Source organism: Cuculus canorus, chromosome 39 (assembly GCF_017976375.1).
Source record: "Cuculus canorus isolate bCucCan1 chromosome 39, bCucCan1.pri, whole genome shotgun sequence".
NCBI classification, from domain to species: domain Eukaryota; kingdom Metazoa; phylum Chordata; class Aves; order Cuculiformes; family Cuculidae; genus Cuculus; species Cuculus canorus.
The window spans coordinates 779,865-792,194 of record NC_071439.1 but is presented as its reverse complement, the minus strand read 5'-3'; the positions used below and the strand labels follow the sequence as shown (position 1 = coordinate 792,194).

General features: G+C 64.4%; 2 protein-coding genes across 5 annotated transcripts; one reads left to right on the top strand and one right to left on the bottom strand.

Moving 5' to 3' along the window:
- The first annotated feature begins 23 nt into the window (after positions 1-23).
- Positions 24-4,496, top strand: LOC128850136 (importin-4-like). Its single transcript, XM_054053113.1, has 8 exons — positions 24-164; positions 726-815; positions 1,704-1,879; positions 2,232-2,349; positions 2,553-2,657; positions 3,175-3,244; positions 3,463-3,581; positions 4,332-4,496. The coding sequence occupies exons 1-8, from the start codon at positions 24-26 to the stop codon at positions 4,347-4,349; spliced, it is 837 nt and encodes a 278-aa protein (XP_053909088.1). The 3' UTR covers positions 4,350-4,496.
- LOC128850178 (meiotic recombination protein REC8 homolog) lies at positions 4,478-10,756 on the bottom strand. Of its 4 annotated transcripts, XM_054053164.1 has the most exons (10): positions 10,611-10,756; positions 8,009-8,081; positions 7,435-7,536; positions 7,117-7,183; positions 6,255-6,355; positions 6,118-6,166; positions 5,974-6,034; positions 5,495-5,530; positions 5,248-5,354; positions 4,478-4,572 (listed from the first exon to the last, which is right to left on the bottom strand). In XM_054053164.1, the coding sequence occupies exons 5-10, from the start codon at positions 6,303-6,305 to the stop codon at positions 4,478-4,480; spliced, it is 399 nt and encodes a 132-aa protein (XP_053909139.1). In that variant the 5' UTR covers positions 6,306-6,355; positions 7,117-7,183; positions 7,435-7,536; positions 8,009-8,081; positions 10,611-10,756. The 4 variants fall into 4 exon arrangements, 1 of the variants encoding a protein (XP_053909139.1); XR_008447583.1 differs by lacking the exons at positions 4,478-4,572; positions 6,255-6,355; positions 10,611-10,756 and having other exon boundaries at positions 5,312-5,354; positions 5,974-6,166; positions 8,009-8,113; XR_008447584.1 differs by lacking the exons at positions 4,478-4,572; positions 5,248-5,354; positions 6,255-6,355; positions 10,611-10,756 and having other exon boundaries at positions 5,409-5,530; positions 8,009-8,113.
- Between the last annotated feature and the right edge of the window lie 1,574 nt (positions 10,757-12,330).

Genomic DNA, 12,330 nt, shown 5'->3' with positions numbered 1-12,330 from the left:
CGGACCGGGCGTTACGGGCGCTGATGGAGGCGGTACGGAAGGAAGAAGGGGCGCCCGCGGCCGCCGCGGCGCTGGAGGCGTTGGGGAAAGGATTGGGACCCCAAACGCCCCCCGACTTACGCGGCCCCATCGCCCGCCTGCTCGCCGACACCATCCTGGGCAAGGTCAGCGGGCGCTATGGGGCGCTATGGGGCAATATAGGGCGCTATGGGGCAATATAGGGCGCTATGGGGCAATATAGGGCTCTATGGGGCGTTATGGGGCTCTATGGGGGCGTTATGGGGCTCTATGGGGCTCTATGGGTCACTATAGGGCTCTATGGGGGCATTATGGGGCTCTATGGGGGCATTATGGGGCTCTATGGGGGCATTATGGGGCTCTATGGGGCTCTATGGGGCTCTATGGGGCGTTATGGGGTCTATGGGGGCGTTATGGGGTCTATGGGGGCGTTATGGGGCTCTGTGGGGGCGTTATGGGGCTCTATGGGGCGCTATGGGGCCACTTATGGGTCGCTGCCCCACAGCTGCCGTGTCAGAAGGATGAGAGCGAAGAGGAGGAGGCGGTGAGGGAGAGCCCAGTTCATCCCAGTCCCTCCCAGTCCCTCCCAGTGCCCCCATCCCCCCTCCCAGTCCCTCCCAGTGCCCCCCAGTCCCTCCCAGTCCCCCCGTTCCCCTCCCCAGTGCCTCCCAGTGCTCCCAGTTCATCCCAGTGGGCTCTCCCTGCAGCTGCTGGTGCTGGCGGGGGATGGGCTGGTGGCGCTGCAGGTGGGGGAGGGGCTGCTGCGGGAGCTGCTGCCCGTGCTGCTGGACGGACTGGTGAGACTGGGAGGGACTGGGAGGGAACTGGGAGGGACTGGGAGGGGGAATGGGGGCACTGGGAGGGACTGGGAGGGGGAATGGGGGCACTGGGAGGGACTGGGAGGGGGAATAGGGATACTGGGAGGAACTGGGAGGGACTGGGAGGGCACTGGGAGGGGGAATGGGGGCACTGGGAGGGACTGGGAGGGGTAAAAGAGACACTGGGAGGAACTGGGAGGGACTGGGAGGGGAAATGGAGGTACTGGGATGGAGTGGGAGGAACTGGGAGGAACTGGGAGGGGGAATAGGGATACTGGGAGGGACTGGGAGGGGAATAGGGATACTGGGAGGAACTGGGAGGGACTGGGAGGGCACTGGGAGGGGGAATGGGGGCACTGGGAGGGACTGGGAGGGGTAAAAGAGACACGGGGAGGAACTGGGAGGGACTGGGAGGGGAAATGGAGGTACTGGGATGGAGTGGGAGGAACTGGGAGGAACTGGGAGGGGGAATAGGGATACTGGGAGGGACTGGGAGGGGAATAGGGATACTGGGAGGAACTGGGAGGGACTGGGAGGGCACTGGGAGGGGGAATGGGGGCACTGGGAGGGACTGGGAGGGGGAATGGGGATACTGGGAGGGACTGGGAGGGGGAATGGTGGCACTGGGAGGGACTGGGAGGGCACTGGGAGGGGGAATAGGGATACTGGGAGGGCACTGGGAGGGGGAATGGGGGCACTGGGAGGGACTGGGATGGACTGGGAGGGGGAATAGGGATACTGGGAGGGACTGGGAGGGCACTGGGAGGGGGAATGGGGGCACTGGGAGGGACTGGGGGGTCCCCGGTGGGGGGTACTGGTCCTTACTGGCCTGTACTGGTCCTTACTGGTCGTTACTGGTGCCGTCAGCGCCCGTGCCGCGCCGTGGGTCGCCGCTGTTGGTCGTCGGGGCTGCTGGCGCTGCTCTGCCCCACACTTGGGGGTCCGGAGGGGCTCCGCGTGGGCCCCGCGCTGGGGGGGGCCCTGAGGGACACCGAACCCTCCGTGAGAGCCAACGCCCTCTGCGCCGTGGGGCGCCTCCCCCTGCATCCCATAATGACCCACAGCGACCCATAGCGACCCCATAGCGACCCATAGAGACCCCCTGCATCCCATAATGACCCATAGAGACCCATAGAGACCCATAGCGACCCCCTGCATCCCATAATGATCCATAGAGAGAGACCCCCTGCATCCCATAATGACCCATAGCGACCCATAGCGACCCATAGAGACCCATAGCAACCCCCTGCATCCCATAATGACCCACAGAGACCCACAGCGACCCCATAGTGACCCATAGCGACCCATAGAGACCCCATAGAGACCCATAGGGACCCCATAGGGACCTCTCCCAGTCCTTCCCAGTGCTCCCAGTTCAGTCCTTGACAGTCCCAGTTGGGCTCCGGGCCGAGCGTTGGTGCTCCGAGCGCTGTGCGAGGAGGGACCGGGAAGGGTGAGGGACAACGCCTGCGCGGCACTGGTGCGGAACTGGGAGCACTGGGAGAGCCCTGAGGTGAGACTGGGAGGGACTGGGAGGGACTGGGAGGGACTGGGAGGGACTGGGAGGGGGAATGGGGGCACTGGGAGGGACCGTTCACACTGGTTTATACTGGTTTACAGGGGTTTTTAGTGGTTTTATGGGTAGGAATGGCTCTGAACTGGCCCGTACTGGTCTGTACTGGTCTGTACTGGTCCGTACTGGTCTGTACTGGTCAGGCGCTGGGGCTGTTGCTGCGGGCGCTGCCGATCTCGGAGGACCTCGAGGAGGAATCGCCGGTGCTGGAGGGGCTCCTGCGGCTGCACCGGGGGCACCCGCACGCGGTCTGGGGGCGCTATGGGGCAGAGGGGGGGCGCTATGGGGCAGAGGGGGGCGCTATGGGGCACTGGGGAGGCGCTATGGGGCACTGTAGAGCACTTGGGGGTCGTTATGGGGCACTTGGGGGTCACTATGGGGTGATTATGGGGCACTATGGGGCACTTGGGGGGTGCTATGGGGTGATTATGGGTCCCAATGGGGCACTGGGGGGGCGCTATGGGGCACTGGGGGTTGCTATGGGGTGATTAGGGGTCGCTATGGGGCACTTGGTCACTATGGGGCACTGGGGGTTGCTATGGGGCACTTGGGGGGCGCTATGGGGTGATTATGGGTCACTATGGGGCACTGGGGGGGCGCTATGGGGCCCTATGGGGCACTTGGGGATCACTATAGGGCAGGAAGGGGCACTTGGGGGTCGCTATGGGGCACGGGAGGGCGCTGTGGGGCACTTGGGGGTCACTGTGGGATGGTTATAGGTCGCTATGGGGCAGGGAGGGTCACTTAGGGGTCGCTGCCCCACAGCTGTGGCCCCACGCGGCCGAGCTGCCCCGGGCCTGCGCCAACGCCGTGGGGAGCGACCGCCTGAGCCCGGGTAAGGGGGCACTTGGGGGGCAGCTGTGGGGCACACAGGGCACTTATGGGGCTGGGAGAACACTTGGGGGGGCGACTTAGGGGGCTGAGGAGGGCACTTGTGGGGCAGCTGTGGGTCACAGCGGGGCTGGGGGGGTACTTGTGGGTCGCAGTGGGGCGGTTGTGGGGCTGAGGGCGGCACTTGGGGGTCGCTGTGGGTCACTTGTGGGTCGCGGGCAGAGCTGCGGGAGGCGCTGCTGTCGCTGCTGCGCGAGGTGTGGGGCGGCTGCCCCACAGCGTTCCAGGAGGGGCTCCACCGCCTGCCCCACGGCGAGGCCCAGCGCCTGCGCCAGGCCCTGGTGAGACCCACACGGCCCTCCCTCTGCCCCATAGATCCCTCCTTCTGCCCCATAGATCCCCTCTCTGCCCCATAGATCCCGCCTCTGCCCCATAGATCCCTCTCTCTGCCCCATAGATTCCCTCTCTGCCCCATAGATCCCTCTCCCTGCCCCATAGATCCTCCCTCTGCCCCATAGATTCCTTCCTCTGCCCCATAGATCCCCTCTCTGCCCCATAGATCCCTTCCTCTGCTCCATAGATCCCCTCTCTGCCCCATAGATCCTCCCTCTGCCCCACAGATCCCTCCTTCTGCCCCATAGATCCTCCCTCTGCCCCATAGATCCCTCCTCTGCCCCATAGATCCCTTCCTCTGCCCCATAGTTCCCCTCTCTGCCCCATAGTTCCCCTCTCTGCCCCATAGATCCCTTCCTCTGCCCCATAGATCCTCCCTCTGCCCCACAGATCCCTTCCTCTGCCCCATAGATCCCTCCTTCTGCCCCATAGATCCCTCCCTCTGCCCCATAGATCCTCCCTCTGCCCCACAGATCTCCTCTCTGCCCCACAGATCCCTCTCCCTGCCCCATAGATTCCTCCCTCTGCCCCACAGATCCCCTCTCTGCCCCATAGATCCCTCTCTGCCCCACAGATCCCTCCCTCTGCCCCATAGATCCCCCCCTGTACCCCATAGATCCCTCCCTGCCCCACACATCCCCCCTTCTGCCCCCCAAGTGTGGGGCAGACCCCCCACACTGACATCACTTCCCCCCCAGGAGGCGGTGGGGCCGTGACTCTCTCCCCCCCCCCAACTTCCGGTGTGACGTCACCGCGGCGGAGCAATAAACGGCTCCTCCCCCCCGGAAGTGGGGGAGAGGGGCGGTACCGGAAGTGCCCGGGGCGGTACCGGAAGTGCCGCGGCTCAGAGCGGGGGGGGCCCGCGCGGCCCCGAGCGCAGCGCGATCGGCCCGAAGGGGCGGGGCTGGAACAGAGACACCTGCGCCGACGCACACAGCGCTGCGGGGGGGGGGGGGGGCGCTTGGGGGGCGCTGTGGGGCACTTATGGGGCGCTATGGGGCACTTGGGGGGCGCTGTGGGGCAGAAAGGGGCAGTTGGGGGGCAGGAAGGGGCAGTTGGGGGGCGCTGTGGGGCAGGAAGGGGCACTTATGGGGCGATATAGGGCAGGAAGGGGCACTTATGGGGCACTAAGAGGCACTTATGGGTCACTATGGGGCAGGAAGGGGCACTTATGGGTCACTATGGGGCAGGAAGGGGCACTTATGGGGCACAAAGGGGCACTTATGGGTCACTATGGGGCAGGAAGGGGCACTTACAGGGCGCTATGGGGCGGGAAGGGGCACTTATGGGTCACTATGAGGCAGTAAGGGGCACTTATGGGGCGCTATGGGGCAGGAAGGGGCACTTATGGGTCACTGTGGGGCAGGAAGGGGCACTTATGGGGCGCTATGGGGCACAAAGGGGCACTTATGGGTCACTATGGGGCAGAAAGGGGCACTTATAGAGCACTAAGAGGCACTTATGGGTCACTATGGGGCAGGAAGGGGCACCTATGGGACACAAAGGGGCACTTATGGGGCAGGAAGGGGCACTTATGGGGCATCCCTGGTCCCGGGGGGGAGAAAGGGGTGTGTGGCCCAGCCCCCCAAGTGTGGGTCCAGCCCCCCAACTCACCGAGGCAGAGGGCGAAGAGGCGCGCGGCGAGGCTGCGCGAGGCGCCGTGGGGCAGCAGCGCCCCCAGCTCCGTCCCCTCCGGCTGCCGCACCCCCAGCGCCACCCGCCTGGGGGGGGGGGGGGCAGCCCCACACTTAGGGGGCAGAGGGGAGAAAAGGGGGGGGGAACCAAAGTGGGGCGGAACCAAAGTGGAGGGGAGAGGGGGGGAAGGGATTAAAGGTGGCACCGCGAAACCAAAATGGAGCACCTCCTCAGCGCCTCCAGGTCCAGGGGGGGCGGAGCTCTGGGGAGGAGGGGGGGAGTTTAGGCCACGCCCCCCCGGTGTCACCCCAAAACCTGCCCCCCACCCCCGGAACTTGTGTTCCACAGCAATTTGGTTCCTCCCCTCCCTCCTTTCCGCCCCATAGCGACCCCCAAGTAACACATAGTGACCCCCAAGTGCCCCATAGTGACCCCCAAGTGACCCATAGCGACCCATAGCAACCCCTAAGTAACACAGTGCCCCAGAAGTAACCCCCAAGTGCCCCATAGCGACCCCCAAGTGCCTCATAGTGACCCCCAAGTGCCCCATAGCGACCCCCAAGTGCCTCATAGCGACCCCCAAGTGACCCACAGCGACCCCCAAGTGACCCACAGCGACCCATAGCAACCCATAAGTAACACAGTGCCCCACAAGCAACCCCCAAGTGCCCCACAGTGATCCCCAAGTGCCCCATAAGTGCTCACCTCTCCTCCAGGGAGGGCACCCACGGCCTCGGTTCCTCCTCCACCACCTCCAGCGTCAGCTCTGGACCCACAGCGACCCATAGCGCCCCACAGCTCGCCCCATCGGGCCCCCACAGCCCGCCCCACACGCCGTGGGTCGCTCACCAGAGGAGGGCAGCGTCACCAGGCTCGGCTCCAGCACTTCCCGCAGAATCTATGGGGCAGAGCGGGAGATCCATAGCGCCGTGGGGCAGGAGCGGAGACGCCCCCCGTGTCTCAGCGCTGTGGGGCAGCGGCCTCACCTCCACGCTGGGCAGCTCTGGAGGCGCCGTGGGGCGCGGCGGTGGCGCCATGGAGCGGACACAGCGGTCCCACAGGACCCACAGCTCAGGGGGCAGCCAGCCTGGAGGGGGAGGGGCGGTGTGGGGCGGCCGTGGGGCAGCTATGGGGCGTTATGGGGATCTATGGGGTCTCTATGGGTCTCTGTGGGTCTCTATGGCGTCCCTATGGGTCTCTATGGGTCTCTATGGGTCCCTATGGGGTCCCTATGGGTCTCTATGGGGTCCCTATGGGGGTCTCTGTGGGTCTCTATGGGCCCCTGTGGGGTCTCTATGGGTCTCTGCGGGGTCTCTATGGGTCCCTATGAGGCTCTATGGGTCCCTATGAGGCTCTATGGGTCCCTATGGGTCTCTGTGGGTCCCTATGGGTCTCTGTGGGGTCTCTATGGGTCTCTGTGGGGTCTCTATGGCGTCCCTATGGGTCTCTATGGGTCTCTATGGGTCCCTATGGGGTCCCTATGGGTCTCTATGGGGTCCCTATGGGGGTCTCTGTGGGTCTCTATGGGCCCCTGTGGGGTCTCTATGGGTCTCTGCGGGGTCTCTATGGGTCCCTATGAGGCTCTATGGGTCCCTATGGGTCTCTGTGGGTCCCTATGGGTCTCTGTGGGGTCTCTATGGGTCTCTGTGGGGTCCCTATGGGGTCCCTATGGGGTCTCTATGGGGTCTCTATGGGTCCCTGTGGGGTCTCTATGGGGTCTCTATGGGGTCTCTATGGGTCCCTATGGGTCTCTATGGGTCCCTATGGGGGTCTCTGTGGGTCTCTATGGGCCCCTATGGGGTCTCTATGGGGTCTCTATGGGTCCCTATGTGTCCCTATGGGTCTCACCAAAGGCGGGGGCTCTCAGCAGGTCACGTGGTCTCCTCCACTGCTCACGCGGGGGGGGCAGCACCTCCTGGGGAGGGGGAAGGGTTAGTGTGAAACACCCCTGTGCTCCCTCCTTTCCCTTCCCCCCACCCTTTGACTTTAGTTCCCCCCTCAGGTGCCCCTTTCTAATCCCTTCCCCCCCCCTCCCCTCACCTTTTCACTTTGGTTCCTCCCTCCTCTTTTTCCCCCCTCCTTATCAACCCCCTCCCGCCCCACACATTACCCCCTTTCTCCCAACACATTAACCCCTCCTGCCCCACACATTAACCCCTTCCTCACCAGGGCCTGGCAGTGCCTCTGAGGCTCTTCCAACCCCTCCCGGAACTTTTGTTGAGGGATTTGTAAGCGACGATCACGGAGGCGACGGCGAAAAGGGAGCACCTGTGGGGGGGGGAGGAGAGAAAGAGACCCATAAGTGACCCATAGAGCCCCATAGCTGCCCCACAGCTGCCCCACACCTACCTTGGGGACCGGGGGGAGGCTGGGCTCCTCGATGACCCTCAGCGCTGTGGGGCAGAGGTGTGGGGCAGCCCCACAAGTGAGCACCAGACCCATAAGTGCCCCCTCCAGCCCCATAAGTGCCCCCCCCCCAGCCCCATAAGTGCCCCCCCTCAGCCCCATAAGTGCTCACCGGGGGGTTTGGGGGGCGCCGGCAGCTCCAGGATCTCCTCTGCTGTGGGGCAGGACCCACAAGTGACCCCCAAGTGCCTCTCTCCGGCCCCACAAGTGCTTCCCTCTGACCCCCAAATGGCTCCTCCAGCCCCATAAGTGCCCCCCCCAACCCGGCTCCCAGCCCCCCCCCCCCCAAGTGTGACCCATAAGTGCCCCCCCCCGCCCCATAGCTGCCCCACACCTGAGGGCAGCAGCTCGGCCTCGGCCTCCGAGAGCAGCTCCAGCTCCCGCGTCGTCACCTCGGGCAGCTCGGCCTGCGCCCCATAGCGCTATGGGGCAGACCCACAAGTGCCCCCCCCCACCCCCCCGAGACCCCCCCACCCACCCCTCTATGGGGCAGAGACTCCATTTCCCTCCTCGCTATGGGGCAGAGACTCCGGTTCCCTCCCTGCTATGGGGCAGAACCCTCCCTGCTATGGGGCAGCCCCACAAACCCTTCGCTATGGGGCAGAACCCTCCCTGCTATGGGGCAGCCCCACAACCCCCTCGCTATGGGGCAGAACCCTCCTTGCTATGGGGCAGCCCCACAACCCCTTCGCTATGGGGCAGAACCCTCCCTGCTATGGGGCAGCCCCACAACCCCCAAACCCCTCGCTATGGGGCAGAACCCCCTTGATATGGGGCAGCCCCACAACCCCCAAACCCCTCGCTATGGGGCAGAACCCCCTTGATATGGGGCAGCCCCACAACCCCCAAACCCCTCGCTATGGGGCAGAACCCCCTTGCTATGGGGCAGCCCCACAACCCCTCGCTATAGGGCAGAACCCTTTGGCTATGGGGCACCTCTTCCCGCTATGGGGCAGCTCCCCCCCCCCCTCCCCGATCTATGGGGCAGCTCCCCCCCCCCCCCCGATCTATGGGGCAGCCCCACACCTCGATCTCGGGGGGTCGCGGGGCCTCGGGCTCGCGGAGGGTGATCAGCTCGGGGGAGACGGTCAGGGGGGGCCCTGCCGGCACTTGGGGGTCACACTTGTGGGGCAGGAGGGCAGTTGGGGGGCTGGGGGGGGGGCACTTGTGGGTCCCCTGGGGGGCAGTTGTAGGGCTGAGGGTTCAAGGGGAGGGGCACTTGTGGGGCTGGAGAGGGGCAGTTGGGGGTCAGAGGGGCACTTATGGGGCAGGAAGGCACTTTGGGGTCAGGGCTGTGGGTCAGAAGGGCACTCGTGGGGCTGAGTGGGCACTTGGGGGTCAAACTTATGGGGCAAGGGGGGCGGTTGTGGGGCGGGGGGGGGGATATTGTGGGTCCCCGCCCCACACTTGTGGGGCAGCGCTCACCGGGGAGGGGCGGCAGCTCCTCCAGCAGCAGCCGCACCTGCGGGGGGGGGAATGTGGGGCAGCCGTGGGGCAGCTATGGGGCTCTATAGGGCTCTATAGGGTATCTATGGGGCAGCTATGGGTCGCTATGGGGCTCTATAGGGTGGCTATGGGTCCCTATGGGGCAGCTATGGGTCTCTATGGGGCTCTATGGGTCTCTATGGGGCAGCTATGGGGTTCTATGGGGCAGCTATGGGGTTCTATGGGGCAGCTATGGGGCTCTATAGGGTGTCTATGGGTCCCTATGGCTCTCTATGGGTCTCTATGGGGCAGCTGTGGGGCTCTATGGGTCGCTATGGGTCTCTATAGGCTGTCTATGGCACCTTACGGGTCTCTATGGGGCAGCCGTGGGGCGCTACGGGTGGCTATGGGGCAGCTATGGGGCACTGTGTGCTTCTATAGAGCAGCCATGGCGCTCTATGGGGCGCTTTGGGTCTCTATAGGGCGATTTGGGTCAGGCGTGGGGGCGCTCTGGGGCAGCTGTGGGGCAGCTGTGGGGCAGCCGTGGGTCGCGCACCTGCGGCAGCGCCGTGGGGCTGGGCAGGGCCTCCTCCATGCGCCCGAAGAACGGATCCGGCGCCGACTCCAGCGCCGCCATCAGCGCCCGCGCGTCCCCCACCAGCTGCGGCCTGGGGGGCAGGCGCCGTGGGGCGGCTATGGGGCGGACTTATGGGGCACAGTGGGGGGGGGGGCTGGGGAGGCGCTACGGAGCGCTTCGCGGGTGCTACGGGGCAGCCGTGGGCCTCTATGGGGCACCTATGGGTCGCTGTGGGTCTCTAGGGGGCAGCCACGCGTCGCTATGGGTCTCTATGGGTCACTATGGGGCAGCCATGCGTCTCTATGGGGCGGCTGTAGGTCTCTGTGAGCCGCTATGGGGCAGCTATGGGACACTATGCGTTGCTGTGGGGCAGCTATAGGTCGATGCGGGTCCCTATGGGGCAGCTATGGGTCACTATGGGGCAGCCATGGGTCACTATGGGTCTCTATGGGGCGGCTATAGGTCTCTGTGAGTCGCTATGGGGCAGCTATGGGACACTATGGGTCACTGTGGGTCTCTATGGGGCAGCTATAGGTTGCTATGGGGCAGCCATGCCTCGCTGTGGGTCTCTATGGGTCGCTGTGGGGCAGCCATGCGTCTCTATGGGGCGGCTATAGGTCTCTGTGAGTCGCTATGGGGCAGCTATGGGACACTATGGGTCGCTGTGGGGCAGCTATAGGTCGCTGTGGGTCCCTATGGGGCAGCCATGGGTCACTATGGGTCTCTATGGGGCAGCTGTGGGACACTATGGGTCGCTGTGGGTCTCTATGGGGCGGCTATGGGTCCCTGTGGGTCTCTATGGGTCACTATGAGGCAGCCATGTGTCTCTATGGGGCGGCTATAGGTCTCTGTGAGTCGCTATGGGGCAGCTGTGGGACACTATGGGTCGCTGTGTGTCTCTATGGGGTGGCCATGGGGCAGCTATGGGTCTCACCGCCGCGGGGGGCTGACGTCGATGTTGGGGGGTGGCCGAGCTCGGTGCAGCCGCTCCAGGGTCAGCGACACCTCCTCTGTGGGGCAGAGACCGCTATGGGGCAGAGGAACCCCGCTATGGGGCACAGGGACCCCGCTATGGGGCGCTATGGGGCAGAGGGACCCTGCTATGGGGCGCTATGGGGCACAGGGATGCTGCTATGGGGCCCCAAGATCCCACTATGGGGCAGAGGGACCCCCACTGTGGGTTTCTATGGGGCACAGACGCTCCTCTATGGGTCCCTATTGGTTTCTGTGGGTCACTATGGGGCTCTATGGGTCCCCATTGATCCCTGTGGGTCCTTATTGGTTTCTATGGGCTCTATGGCTCTCTGTGGGCTCTATGGTTCCCTATGGGTCCCTCTGATCCCTATGGGTCTCTATGGGTCCCTATGGGCTCTGTGGTTCCCTATGGGTCCCTATGGCTCTCTATGGTCCCTATGGTTCCCTATGGGTCCCTATGGGTCTCTATGGGTCTCTATGGTTCCCTATGGTCCCTATGGTTCCCTATGGCTCTCTATGGGTTCCTATGATTCTCTCTGGGTCCCTATGGGCTCTATGGTTCCCTCTGGTCCCTATGGCTCTCTATGGGTCCCTATGGGCTCTATGGCTCTCTATGGTTCCCTATGGTTCCCTCTGGTCCCTAAGGCTCTCTATGGGTCCCTATGGGCTCTATGGTTCCCTCTGGTCCCTATGGCTCTCTATGGACTCTATGGGTCCCTCTGGTCCCTATGGTTCCCTATGGGTCCCTCTGGTCCCTATGGTTCCCTATGGGTCCCTCTGGTCCCTATGGCTCTCTATGGTTTCTATGGGCTCTATGGGTCCCTATGGCTCTCTATGGATCCCTATGGGTCCCTCTGGTCCCTATGGTTCCCTATGTCTCTCTACGGGTCCCTCTGGCTCCCCCTGGCCCCCGGCCGGTCGTTACGTGCCCGTACGGCCCCTTACCCAGCAGGTGCCCGCACTGCCGCCTGTACACCCTGGCCAGCCCCAGCTGGAGCAGGGCCGCCAGGTAGAGGGAGCAGCGGGGGGGGCCGAAGCCGGGCGGGGGGGGCGCGGCCGAGCCCAGGCCTCGGCCCTGCACGAACGACAGCAGCGTGGCGCTGAGGGGGTTAAACACAGCGGGGAGGGGTTGAGCGGAAGGGGCGTGGCCAAGGGAAAAGGTGGGGGCGTGGGCAATTGCAAAGAGGCGTGGCCAAAAGGGTCAGGGCTGGGAGTGACTACTGAAGCGGCTGTGAATAGAGGGGGCGTGGCCAAGGGGAGAGGGCGTGACCAAGGGACTTGATTGACGTGTCTAGAGGGGGCGTGGCTATGGGGAGGCGTGGCCAGTAACCCACAATGCCTGTAAAGGGAGGGGGCGTGGCTAGAGGGTCGCTGTAGACAGAGGAGGCGTGGCTGAAGGATTTAATGGACTTGGAGGGGGTGCAGCTAAATGGTTTGATAGGGATAAGGGGCGTGGCCAAGGGCGCAGGGGGCGTGGCTAAAGGGTTTAATGGCTATAGAAGGGGTGTGGCTAAAGGCTTGAATTGCTATGGATGGAGGGGGCGTGGCTAAACGGGCCATGAGCAATGTATGGAGAGGCGTGGCTAATGGGCTTAGTATTTGTGTGCTGAGGGGGCGTGGCCAAGGGCCGGGGGGCGTGGCTAAAGGCAATAAATGGCAATGGGTGAGGGTGTGGCCAA